Here is a 13,726-nt window from a genome sequence, read left to right as displayed (position 1 = left end):
AAAACAATTTATTACAAAAGTTGTTTATAATAATATAAACTACTATATTGCTGAGACAAAAGTAAGGATGGGATTGTAAAGATAGATTTTTAATTTAAGTGGGTAATGCTTAAAGAAATAACTTAAAAGTTTACTCAATAATAAAATAAGTTATGGAAAATTTACATTATTTATAAAGCTTAAATAGAAACAGTGCCTTAAAGGTTCAATGTTCAGAGAAGAAATATCAAATGATCTTTTCCAAAATCTGTATAAGAAATGAAAATCAACTATTTATCCTTATACTTAAACTAGATACTAGAAGTATATAGTTGGAGATATGAATAGATTTGATTAGTATATTATGCAATTCTAATGACATGGAAAATAGAGTGCATCTTCCAGACATTTGAATGATCGCTTCCAAAATGATGTTTCTTCTAGATATTTGAATGGTGGTCAAAGCACATTGTGGTAATAAAGTGATTCAGAAAAATGTTACATAATTGGTTAACAAAGAGTAAGTTATGCTTATTTAGTTTGGCCTACTTAGTAGACTCCTCATAAGTAGTTTATGAATAAATTGGCTACAGCTGATCTAAGAAATTAGGCTACAGACCAGTGGTTCTCAAACAGGTGTGATTTTTGCCCCCGGGGACATTTGGCAATATCTGGAGACATTTTTGGTTTTACACTGAAGCATTGGGTTGCTACTGGTCTGGTGGATAGAGGGCAGGGATGCTGCTAAACATCCTACAGTGCACAAGACAGCCCCCATACCAAGGGATTCTCTTGTCCCAAATATCAATTGTGTTGAGGTTGGGAAACCCACAGATGTTCTTTCATATCATTTTGTACCTACTATCATGAATTCCGCTGTGGCTGAGTTTGCTGTTTACATACACAGACATCTCTCAAGAATGAGAAGACTATGGGCCTTTTAAGAGTATATTATATTTTAAACTCCAATTAAGAAAAAAATTCTAGGTTGTGAAATTCAGGCTGAAATTAGCAGAAGTGTAAATCCTGTTTTCAATGTCATTGGCAAAAGAAGAAGACTGAATTGTCGAGTGTACATTTTATCCCTGTTGAGCAAATCTAGCAGATAGTAACCTTGCAACTGTTTAGTGCACCTCCAGCAGAGAGCTCAGTAAAACATTGCTACTTCAGTTTGCTTCATGGTAGTAGACAAGGTTTCCCCTGCCACTATCCTCAGGCAGTAGACGGTGTCAGTCACTAACCTCAGGCACTAGATGATGTTCCCCTAGCCACTTGGATGAAGCCACTTCCATCTTGGATGAAGAAGCAGATCCCACTGGATTTAATTATATTGTGTGGCTTGTACAGTTATAATTAAGTTATTTGGGTTTTGTTTTTATCCTGATTTACCACCATTAAAACAGAGAGAAAGAATGACAGTGACAGAAAAGACTTGAGATTTTATTTTCATACTACCAGGAAGATCTCCTAATCTGGCCTGTTCCAAGTGTAATTTAACTTTCCAGGCCCCATCTCCACTTGAGCTAAATTGACCGCCAATATTGTCATTCATAATTATCATTGTGTTAATGAATAAAGAAATGATGTGAGGATGCAGAAAATATTCTTTATAACCTACTTATTTATTTTCTTGCTTTCCTAAGCATGTATATGATTTATATCATGTCTTATTTCATAAAGTTTTGTATTGTTTTATTTAAAACAACATAGTATAGTAGAGTTTGAAAGATAAAGGTAAATAAAAATTTTAAAATATTATTTAAATAATCATCTGAAGTTGTAATAGACAGAAATGCATGTACTGAAGTCCTGTATAATTATAACATATGGACCACAAATTTCTCTCTGAACTTCATGAAAGCTAAGCAAAGAAGGAAACGTGAGGAAAAAAACAGCATACATTTACTCAGTAGAGACTGATTTTCTCTTTTTGGAGAGAACTGTGAAAGAAATCTGCCAGCTGTGGTTTATGCCTGTAATCCCAGCACTTTGGGATGCTGAGGGAGGAGTATCATTTGAAAACAGCAGTTCGAGACCAGCCAGGACAATGTAGTGAGACCCTATCTGTACAAAAAAAAAATTTAAATAAGCAGGTCATGGTGATGCATGCCTGTAGTCTTAGTTACTTGACAGACTGAGGTAGGAATATCTCTTGAGTCCAGGAGTTTGAGTCTGTAGTGAGCTGTGAATGTGCCACCATACTCCAGCCTGGGCAACAGAGTGAGACCATTTCTCTTAAAAAAAAAAAAAATTAAGAGAAATCTTCCACATACCTTATAATAAGTCAATAAAAGGTTAATTCCTAATGTCCTCAATAGTCCTAAAATTTATTTGAAAGCAAATTCCATGTGCCAATTATTACAAATACAATTCAGAATATAATATTAGATTACAGATTATATAGTAAATGTTATTTGAAGATTTAGAGGGCATGCAAGCGGTGGTGAAGAATATGGTATGGGTAGGATCAGAACAACAGAGTCTAAGTATGCAGATCTTCAACATCTAGTTTGATGCAGGAATGAAATTAACTACATTTGAAGAAATGCATAAATTGTACATCAGTTGGAGCATCTTCTATGTTTAGTATGGAATATAGATACTTTGTTTCTTAGTCTTTTTTTTTTTTTTCATTCAACATTTACTGAGTACGTCCTTCATGCCAAACACTGATTTAGGTATCAAGGATATAGAAGTGAACAAGACAAGTCTCTATCTCATGTGGTTACAGTCTAGAACGTGGCCTGTGTATAAGTAATCAACAACAACAAAAAAGACATAATATTAGATTTTGATAAATGCTGTGACGATGATAAAACAAGGCAATATAGTAAAAAGTACTATACCTGTGAGGTGTGATTGAGGATCTAAAAAGGGTCTAGAATGGCTAGTAAATGCTTACAGATGCAGGTGCAAGCTGAGGCCACCTGGAAAAGGAAGAAAGCGTTCTGGATATGCTATGGAGTCAAGATTTTGTTCTAAGTTCAGTGGGAAAATATTGTAGAAGTTTAAGTAGAGGAGTGATTTACATTTTGCGAAGATATGACGTACAATTTGAAAAGATGATTCTGACTCGTGGTGTGGAGAATGAATTACAGAGGCAAGAGGGGAAGTGAGGGAAACCATTAAGAGTTCGTTTCACTAATTCAGATGAGAGATGAAGGTAGTTTGATGTACCATGGTAGCTGTGGAATGGACCAAAGTGAATAGATTCAGCATATACCTTGGAGTCAGAACCAGCGGGATGAAAGTGTAAGAAGGAAATTAAGATAATTCAGAGTATCTATAAAATTCCTGTAACTTAAAAATTATCTTTTTATGGGCATTTGCCTTACTAGACAACAATGCCATCTTTTCATGGCAGAAAGGACTAAAGTTTTCTTCAAGAATGTTTAAGCTGGTTCAACACACAAAGAAATGAAAATGTAAACTTCTAAAAGTTTGAATAAGTTAATGCAAATTTCATTTTTCTTTAATTAAAAGAATTACTTAATTTTCTTTCATGATATCCTTAATATCTGATAAAACATATTTTAGGATCAGGAATATTCAGAGGCTACTGACATTCTTTTAAAGAGTTATTTGTAATTACTCTTTTCATTCCAGAAACAAAAGCTGTATGCCCAGTCCAATAAAGAAAGGTACATAACTATTAATTAAAGCAAAGCTAATTTAGAAATTATTGATATTCATAAGCTGCTGATGTGTAAATGGTTAAAAGTTCTTTACTTCAACAAACTGAATTTTTTTTAAAGCTCAAAACAAAGCAAAATAATAAACTAAATTTTTATATGGTAAGACACCAAATACCTTGCTATCATTCTTTCACCATTACATGTGTCTCTGATTGCATAAATTTTATTTATTTATTTATTTTATTTATTTATTTTTTGAGACAGAGTGTCGCTCTTTCGCCCAGGCTCACTGCAAGCTCCGCCCCCTGGGTTGACGCCATTCTCCTGCCTCAGCCTCCTGAGTAGCTGGGAGTACAGGCGCCCGCCACCACGCCCGGCTAATTTTTTTGTACTTTTAGTAGAGATGGGGTTTCACTGTGTTAGCCAGGATGGTGTCCATCTACTGACCTGCTGATCCGCCCGCCTCAGCCTCCCAAAGTGCTGGGATTACAGGCGTGAGCCACCAACCCGGCCGTAAATTTTATTTTTGAATATATCCTCATAGACAGGTATGAACAAAATCCAATAAAGTACTCTGACCTATTGCAGCAGGAAATATTTACTTTGGGCCGGAGAAAAGGCATTGCTGTTCATCCAGCACACACCTGTGTGGGGAGAACGTGGTACACAAACATCCCGATAGTTGTTTTCTTGGGAACTGCTTCCTTTGACTTAGTCTGACATATTGTAGACCCAGAAGGGAAAAGATGAGAGAGAGAAGAGAGGAATGAAAAAAATTCTCCAAAATTGTCAGAATGCCAATGTGTACGTCAATCTTGCATCCAGGTGTGCTTCATATTTGTTGAAAAATAAATGTTCTGCCTGACTGAAGTCCTTTCCTGGTTGTCATGATAAACAATTTCTACTGATATCTTAGGAGCTAGAACTAAAATGCCTTATCTGATGAATACTTTCAGTGAGAGAATCGAGAATGCTTTTTAATTGTGGCGGTACTTATGTGAGAAACAGTTGTCATTTATCTTTGTTTTCCTTTTTTTTTTTTCTTTTCCCTCTCAGCCATGCCATCAACCATCCTACCCTTCAGGCCCCTTCTGTCCTGACATTCTGTCTCCCACCATCTTACTGTAATCAGCTTTGTAACAGTGCTTCAATTATTTTCAGACAAATGGAGGAGATATTCCTTTTCATGTGACTTTGCCTGGCATGAAGGAATAATATATTAAGTCAGCTTTCCTGGGTCAGATGTAATATATCATGTTTGTGCCAACATCTAGTTTCCCTTCTTCCAAATTCATTCCTGATTTAAATTTGCAAAAGTCACTCTCCCATTCCATAATATTGTTAACCATAATACTTGGAAGTTGCTAATACGCTGTATCCTCTTTAACTCTTACTCTGGAAGGAAAATACACACAAATTCTACATGGAGAGGTTTTCAGAAGTGAAACTTTATTCTATTTTCTAGAAGGGGATTTTCTATCTGACCTCTTTGCATTCTCCTGTTGTCTTGAGTGCTGCTGAGTACCACATTGAATGGTGGAGGATGAGTCTAGACAGAGCTAAATCTACTTCTTTATTTTGGAAGAGAAAATATATAATCTCCCACAATTGAATTTGGTTAAACATATTGATATGTGAGAGGGCTGGAACAGGTAGTCTCTGGAAGTTAAGGATTATAACATTATTCATACAAATGTTAGTGAAATAATGGGTTAATTTGCTCTTGGAAGATGATTACCTACAAATGAGTCTATATTTACCTCTTTTTTTTTTCTCTGAAAATAATAAATGTATAGTATATGTAACTTTTAAAGGAAAATATAAATAAATCCTTCAAGGAGAGGTTTTCAGAAGTAAAGATCCCCTATGTGCTGTTTTGCTTTTTTCAGGACCTTACTGCATTCATTAACCCTTTTCTCTTATAAATGTCTTTATTTATTGCTCTTCACACTCCATTATCCCCCATCCATTTTTTAAATAATGGTCTTGCTTATCTCTCAATCAACTGGAACATTTCTCTTTTTAACGACCTAGTCCACCCACACTTAACCTCCGTTCTTCTCTTTTACTCTGCGCATTGCAATCTGGACGAAAGGCTCTCGTACATGAGTGCCTAAGTGCTAAATCCCAGTAATTTGTCCTCAGTCCTACTTCTCCATAGATTTTGAAACTCTTCACCCACTGACGACTCCTTGAAATCAACTTGGCTTCTTGGTTTCTGTAACACTTGCATTTATTAATTTGTTAAAAAAATATTTGTTGCACACCATTTATATGCAAGTCATTGTATTAATTGTTGGGGGAGAAATAAGTGAACAAGAGAAGCCAGGCCCCTATTTTCATGAAGCTTACTGTTTAGCAGGGGAAACCAAGGGGAAGTAAGAAAATAATTTTATAGTTATTTGATTAATCTTTTGTAAATACTAGGAAGAAGTACAGTGTTTTATAAGAACGAATATAGGTGACTTGACTGAGTCAAATCTGTGAGGCAAAGAATTTCTTTTATGATCTCCAGTCTTGCTCCCTCTAGTTCATTTGTTACATTCTGTGATCAGAGTGATATTTCTAAACTGAACCTGTATCTCTCTCTTGTTTAAATCTTTTCAGTGGTTTTCTTTTCCTTTTAGGAAAAGTTCAAGCTCTATAAAATGGTTTATGAGCCCCTTCATTATCTGGCTGTGCTTACTTTTTTAAGTTCATTGCCATTTACACCTACATTTCAGCCATGCTGAATATAAATCACTTCTTTGTGTAATCAGGACACCTCATGGCCTTCTAATACGAATTTTCTCTGGTCTGAAGTACTCTTGGATTTTTTTTTTTTTTCATCTAGCACACTCTTAATTTTCCCTCTCACGTCAACTCTATTGTTTGATTTGCTGGTTCTCTGTTTCTTTGTTTTTCATTGGTTCTTGATCAGTGCCCTAATACCATCTTTTACCCCACCTGTCTTAGCCCTTATTCCCTTATTATGCTTCCACAAAAATGAAAGTGGCGTGAAAGAAGGAATGGATCTTTCTTGTTCGCTGTATCTTTAGCATGTGTGGCACTAATAAGCGATCAATGCATATTTTTAACTGATATTAATAAAGTCCAAATTTAATCAACCTTTACTGAATAGATTGATGAATTCTAAATCCATATCTCTACCTTGGGCTGACATTCTCAAATGTCCAACAGGTATTTACACATGTCTAATGGGCATTTCCACTTGAGTGGCTAGAATACAAATAAACACATTAATTTCTGCCACACACTCACTCTTCCTCTCCTCTTCCCTCTCTTCCTCAAATTAGTTAAAACTATTGAGGTCACCTATTGGATTTATACCACAGAAAATGAAGTCCAAATTTCTTGGTATCTAAAACACATTGTGTGGAAAATATTATTCAGAAAAATGATCATTTCCTTATTTTTTACCAGTAACTTAAATCAGGGAATAATTATTATCGGGAGCAAATTTTTATTCCAAGATTGCTTTTTTTGCCTCTATCAGCCATCCCAAGATGTCATTAGCAGTGTGCAGTAGTGAAAATGATCCTTAGTAACTCTTAACCAAATATCATTAGGTAGCATAATTAGTAAATTTTCTCCACAAAAACATACAACATTTTGCAAAGTCAAATAGAATCAATTTTTGGAGTTTCTGTAGGCTTTAATTATGTATATGGTTATTGAATTCAGGTCTTTCAGAATGACAGAATTCTAATGACCCTAAATTATAAAAAAATTAGAACAATAAAAGAAATAGGTCTTCAGATGTCTTTCCTCATAATACAGGCATAACAAATTGTGACTAGTCAAAGCCCACTTTTTACATAAATCGTATCAATAATTGATTACACTTAGATGTAGTTTGGTTTCTGGTGCATGTCTGTTTTTCTTACAAGCTCCTGAGAGGCCAGTGTATTTTGTGTATCTTTCATGTTTAGCACCCAAAAAGTACTTCTGCTGCTGCCTTAGGGTAGCTAATTTGGAATTTAAATTTATTCAATTCAAATTATAAAGGTTGGAAGGCCTTGGAAATACAGAATCCTTATGAAACTGGGAAACTGTATTCTAGAAGGATTCCCCAAGTTTACAGCTGTTTGGAGCATGGTTGGCACAGAACCCAGTCATTGTATGAACCAATTTTTATGAACGAGAACAGTGCTATCTATGTTTTAGAAACTTATTAAGCAATTATTTCCTAGCTGATGGAGATGTAAAGAAGAATACTACTTATCTGGTTTGTCTTTGAAATTAATATCAGAAACCATTTGGGAAATGTAGCTCTTTAATATGTCCAGTGTTTATTGTATCTCTTACCTGATGTGTACCTTGGTTCTGTATTTCTGCTTCATAATTAATGAACATTGTTTGCCATACTTGCAGTGTAAATGAATCTGAGCCTTCTTTTGAAGCAACCAGAAGGTATTATTTCTATTTTAACCTGAGTTTAATAAGAATAACTTCCTTCCTCAGACTTTAATCTCTTTAATCTAATTTTGTTTATTCTGATGATGTATAGTTATTTATTAAAGTGTGCTAGCATATTTCCAGCAGCAGTGGTTCGCAACCTTGGCAAACTGCTAAAAGAATTAATTTACCAAACAAAGTGGCTCCTTGTGTCAACTGTTTTCCTCTCACTGAGTCACACGTGTCCCAACTTTGGCTGAAACTCAAACTGTCCTCAGTAAACTGGGTTTTGGATTTCATAAAATAAAAATGTAAGAATGAATACACATATTGATTTTGAGTTAAACGGTGATGGGACCAACCTGTAAGGTGGAGACAAAGAGCCAAGTGCTTTATCTACTTAAAAGGAAAAACAAAGACAAAAACCTTAAATACCCCAGTGGGGTGGGGAGGGAAGGCAGACATGTCAGAGGTTGGGAACCGTTGTTTTACTGTACATATGATTATCTCAGAAACTGCTAGCATACTATATATTATCATGTCTCCTGCACTCCTAAGATGTAATGTTTTAGAAAGATCATTGAACATTTCTAACTACTGTCTTTTTTAACCCTTCTCTCTTTTAACCCTATTTCCTTCATTAGTACTTTACAGATCATGAACTAACTGTGGAAATCTGACTTTTAAACTGACCTGCCCTCTACCCCACCCCAATCCCATCATCCTCTTCAGCTCACATGTATTTTCCTAACTTTTGGAAATTAAAGTCTGATGTATAGCCATCTGTTAGAATTTACAAGTCAAAAGGGGGTAGGGAGTTATTTTAAAAATATAAACTATTTCAATGTATTTTGAAATATGCAGTTTTTACATGCACAATTTCAATATTGAAAGTTTCAGGGACTTCTTAAGATATTTTTTGTTTTGAAATATTTACCTATTACCATAAAATATGTTAATGTGATTAAACCACAAAGCCATACAATAATTATAGTATCAATTAACATATTTTTTAAAGTTTGCATGTAGAATTTATAGTTAGTAAAGTGCTATTAGTATAAAGTAAAATATCGGTGGTTATTGGAGTGAGCGAATTGTTATTAACCATTTAATTATTTTTTAAAAATTGTAGTCATTTTAGAAAAGGAAAATTCAATTAGTTGTTTAGATTATAAAACACTTCTTCAGTGTACAAAACCAAATTTTATACATGTGACATTTTGATTGAATCCTAATCCCTTTAATTTAGGTGGCATATTTAATCATTTCTTAATAAAGTTGGTAGTCTTTAAATTTTTCTCTTTTAGAAGTTTTCCATTTCTGTGTCTGAGATAGTTTATTAATTTTATTTCCCTTTTTTATAGTAAAATACATACATGCACAGTACCCTTGCATAATCCTGGTGTTTTATTTTTCTTTTTCATTTTTCAGTAGGAACAGGTATTCTGTGGCGTATGCAGCTCAAAAGCCTTGGCTATTAAATGCTACAGTAGAAGAAAATATTACTTTTGGAAGTCCTTTTAACAAACAGAGGTAATTTTGAGCATATAAAATTTAGAACCAAAATGGCAACTGTTTCCGACTTGTGTGTTTGGGAATGAACAATGGTTTCTGGAACTTTTACATCTGGTACTTTCTTTCCTGCTGGCCTCATTTTCATCCTCATCACCAAGGTCTTTTGAATCAATTATTTGAAGAGAAGCCTCATTGGAAGTTCCAGGCCATCTTGAACCCTTATTGAGAACAATTTGTACACCAAGACTAAACAGCAATTGAAGTGTGTATGTGTGTGGGGTGGGGAGGGTGAGAGTGAGGGGGTGTTGCTTAGGTTGTTGGTGAGAAGATAGAGAAGGAAAAATTCAAGTAAATTTCACAAAGGAAGTTTAGAAGGAAGAAGAAGAATGTAGGATCTGAGGGGTCTGACGACTTTAGGAAAGAAGAAGAATGTAGGATCTGAGGGGTCTGATGACTGGGAGCAGCCAGAATAGGCCATCTTTTATATACCACTGTCACATAAGAAGGCATGACCCTTTCCCTGAGCCACTCTTACAAGAGTGGGTCTTAGGACCATAGATGCGTCTTGAAAATTAAGGAGAATAAGGTAAGTGGAAAGGCAAGAGGAAGCGGGGAGGGAGGAGAAAAGTAGACCATATGAAAGACAAAACCTAAATTATTCGGGATTCTTTAGGACCCCGGAGCAAACCAGACAGAAAGATTAAGGAGGCTGAGATCAGATAGTGGGGGGCCTAAAAGCCAACCGGCTATAATGATGTGCATTCTATATATACAGATTCACAAATGTGCATATATACATATATATGGAGACATTCAGGAGTTAATTGGAGTAAGTATCCAGGCATGCAGTGCGTGTTGCCTGCACTTGGGAATGATGGTAGAAGTGTAAAAGAAGGGACAGTTGAGAAAAAAAAAATTGAAGAACATCAATGGACAGATATCAACAGAAAGAAGGAAGAATCAAGAATTACTTGATTATTTTAAGACAAACTAATTAGGAAAATAAAGCCAGTGTCATTTCCCCCAGCATCTTCAATCCCCACACTTCCTTGTACTTCCAGTTCATTTAATTTCCAGTCCCAGCCTTATATGAACTTGAAGACTGTCAGTCCTCATTATCTCCCTTGCCTCTTCCCTTCAGCATGCATGACAGTGTGCAAAGGCACCCACTCACCACCTCTGCTTTAGCCATAATGAGCCTTCCATGGTCCCTTACATTCACCATGAACTTTTTTACTTTCTCAAGTTCCTTACGCTTCCTTACTCATTTTCTTCCTGAAAACTTACTACTCAACTTTCTGAACATAGCTTAAGCTTTGCCTCCTCTGAAACTTCTCAGAATGATCAGTCATTTCTTCCTCTGTATTCTAGGAGTGCTTTGTACCCACTTCCACTGTAACATCTAACAAGGTGAATTTTCATCGTATGTTTTTGTATCAGTCTTCTGCTCCATGAACTAGCTTTTTAAGAGTGGAACCTAGCCGGGCATGGTGGTTCACACCTGTAATCCTAGCACTTTGGGAGGCTGAGGCAGGCTGATTGCCTGAGCTCAGATGTTTGAAACCACGCTGGGCAACATGGTGAAACCCTGTCTCTACTAAAATACAAAAAAATTAGCTGGGCATGGTGGCGCATGCCTGTAATCCCAGCGACCCAGGAGGCTGAGGCAGGAGAATCACTTGAGCCCAGGTGGTGGAGGTTGCAGTGAGCCAAGATCGTGCCACTGCACTCCAGCCTGGGCGACAGAGTAAGACTCTGTCTTAAAAAAAAAAAAAATAGTGGGAAGTGGTATTTATTTATCTTTGTATCCAGAAATGTAGAGCAGAGGCTGACATATAATAAGTGATTCAGCAAATGTTTTGTTTCAGCTTCCAAGGTATTGAACTTGGCACTTAGTTTATGGGCAATGTATCCATAGAGATCTAAAAATTCAAAATCATTTCTCCTAAAGGTACAAAGCTGTCACGGATGCCTGTTCTCTTCAGCCAGATATTGACTTATTACCATTTGGAGATCAAACTGAAATTGGAGAGAGGGTGAGCTATAAACAATTTCATTAAGCAATAAACAAAAATCTAGAAAAGTCTTCTGGTTGTCTTTAATCATTAATAGAGAATCATGAAATTTGAGAGCTTAGGAGCTGTATGTTGTCCAGAGTGACAAGTTCCAGGAAACCAAAGACAGGAGTCATTTGATGCCACTCTTTCTTATGTATTAATATTTATTGAGTAATCACTGTATACTTAACATGGTACTTAGTAGTCACTTAAGAGTTCTCAAGAAAAAGTGAAGCATAGTTCCTGGCTTTGACCAAATGCATTTTTGCTTACGTGGAGCTTGCTGTAATGGGTTTGAAAACTAAGACTACTTTCGATAACTTCTCCCAATCTTGTTAAACATCTGTTTATTCATATTAAAGTGCTCTTTTCTCTTTGTGTAACCATGTTTTGCATTGAAGTCATATTATTCAGACAAACTGAGAACTATTTATACCTATAATCTTTAGAACAACAATGTCTACAATGTTTTAATCGTTGTCAGTCCTGGGCACAAACTTTACATGCATTATCTACTTTCACAACAAATTTGTGTTATAGGTGTTATCATTATCTGCATATGAAGTTGCAAAAATCAAGGCTGAGAGAGGTTAAGGAACTTACACAGTTGCCAAGGTAGTAGTGTAGCCAGGATTAGTCTGGCTCTGTGGCCTTTGTTCTTAATGACTGTTCTTTTTTGCTACATACCGCAGTGTGTATTAGAATGAACTTAAGTTCTGGGAGCCTCAGTTTACACATGTGTAAAATTAAAACAATACCTACATCTTGGAATTGCTATGAAGAATAAGAGAAATTTAAAAATGTAAAGCCATTTACACAAGTCTGGCACATACTAAGAGGTCAATTAATACTAATTTTTTTTAAAAAAAATGTGTAAGTGGTACTTTATTATGAAAGCATACTCTTGAGGCTAGTATTGTTTCACATAACTCATAATATCAAATTTGGGTTGTATGTTAAGTAAACTACAGACACAACTCAGGAAACAAGAAAAAATCTTGGAATTGCTTGCATTTCCTAGAAAGTGTCTTGGTTACTAATGCTTCTGTACAGCAGAGATCTCTATTAGAGTGAAAGGAGGATTAACCACATCAGCCTGAAGCCATCTTGATTAATTTGAGAATTGTTGGCCAGTAGACAGTTTTCATGTTTTCTTACCAATATTACTACAATTTAATTAACAAGTTACTATCAATTTAAGATTTTTTAAAAGACATTTATATTTTAAGGTCATATTACCAAGAGATCATTTACTAATATAAAAAATGGGTATTTGGGGGTGTCTCTTCTTTAGGGCATCAACCTGAGTGGGGGACAGAGGCAGAGAATCTGTGTGGCACGCGCGCTGTATCAAAACACCAACATTGTCTTTTTGGTAAGAATATGGCCTTCCCTTTTATTTCTATTTCATTCTTCCATCTGGACAAACGAATCTTTAAAAAGATAAGACAAGGCTAGGCGCGGTGGCTCACGCCTGTAATCCCAGCACTTTGGGAGGCTGAGGCGGGCGGATCACGAGGTCAGGAGGTCGAGACCACCCTGGCTGACACGGTGAAACCCCGTCTCTACTAAAAATACAAACAATTAGCCGAGCGTGGTGGTGGGCGCCTGTAGTCCCAGCTACTTGGGAGATTGAGGCAGGAGAATGGCGTGAACACAGGAAGCAGAGCTTTCAGTGAGCCGAGATCATGCCACTGCACTCCAGCCTGGGCAATAGAGTGAGACCCCCTCTCAAAATGGTTTAATTTGTGAAATCATAAAGTATATAGAGGAAATAAATCCTTGCAGTACAGATCAGTAGATCAGTAGAAGAGCAACATATCTTGAGAGTTGGGAGGATCCAGATTGGTGTCCACAAGACTGAGATGCCCTAGTGGTTGTTTATCTGCATTTCTTAACCAGGTGAGGATTTGGATAGTATTGGATGAACGAGGCAGGATCATAAGTCCTCTTATTTATATTTGATGGCAAAGAAAAAAAAGCCAGAAAATATACTCTTGGTAGGCATAGGGCTAAGTAAGCCTAGTACCCCATTCCAGTGCTGTGCAACTTGGGCTGTGGATAAGCTCTATCTGTGATACTCCCTACAACTGTAGAAATCTTGGTTCTGCTCTAGACCTGTGGCATAATCTGTAAAGGTAG

General features: G+C 36.1%; 3 protein-coding genes across 5 annotated transcripts in view; 2 read left to right on the top strand and 1 right to left on the bottom strand.

Annotated features, from left to right (window-relative positions):
- LDHB (lactate dehydrogenase B) overlaps positions 1 to 13,726 on the top strand; it is a 478,946-nt gene that overhangs the window by 227,565 nt on the left and 237,655 nt on the right. The gene's annotated exons all lie outside the window — the stretch shown is intronic.
- CMAS (cytidine monophosphate N-acetylneuraminic acid synthetase) overlaps positions 1 to 13,726 on the bottom strand; it is a 412,527-nt gene that overhangs the window by 175,310 nt on the left and 223,491 nt on the right. The window lies entirely within an intron of this gene.
- The window catches only part of ABCC9 (ATP binding cassette subfamily C member 9), a 140,792-nt gene that overhangs the window by 62,424 nt on the left and 64,642 nt on the right, over positions 1 to 13,726 (top strand). For 2 of the 3 annotated variants that reach the window (XM_050747609.1, XM_050747610.1), the window contains exons 19-22: positions 7,989 to 8,027; positions 9,444 to 9,545; positions 11,479 to 11,563; positions 12,879 to 12,959. In XM_050747609.1, the coding sequence (XP_050603566.1) occupies positions 7,989 to 8,027; positions 9,444 to 9,545; positions 11,479 to 11,563; positions 12,879 to 12,959 (307 nt within the window). The remainder of the gene's footprint in view (positions 1 to 7,988; positions 8,028 to 9,443; positions 9,546 to 11,478; positions 11,564 to 12,878; positions 12,960 to 13,726) is intronic. The other variant, XM_050747611.1, reaches the window with a different exon arrangement.

This window comes from Macaca thibetana, chromosome 11 (genome assembly GCF_024542745.1).
Source record: "Macaca thibetana thibetana isolate TM-01 chromosome 11, ASM2454274v1, whole genome shotgun sequence".
Taxonomy (NCBI): Eukaryota; Metazoa; Chordata; class Mammalia; order Primates; family Cercopithecidae; genus Macaca; species Macaca thibetana.
The sequence above is the reverse complement of the archived record's forward strand: the minus strand, read 5'-3'. Positions and strand labels throughout refer to the sequence as shown.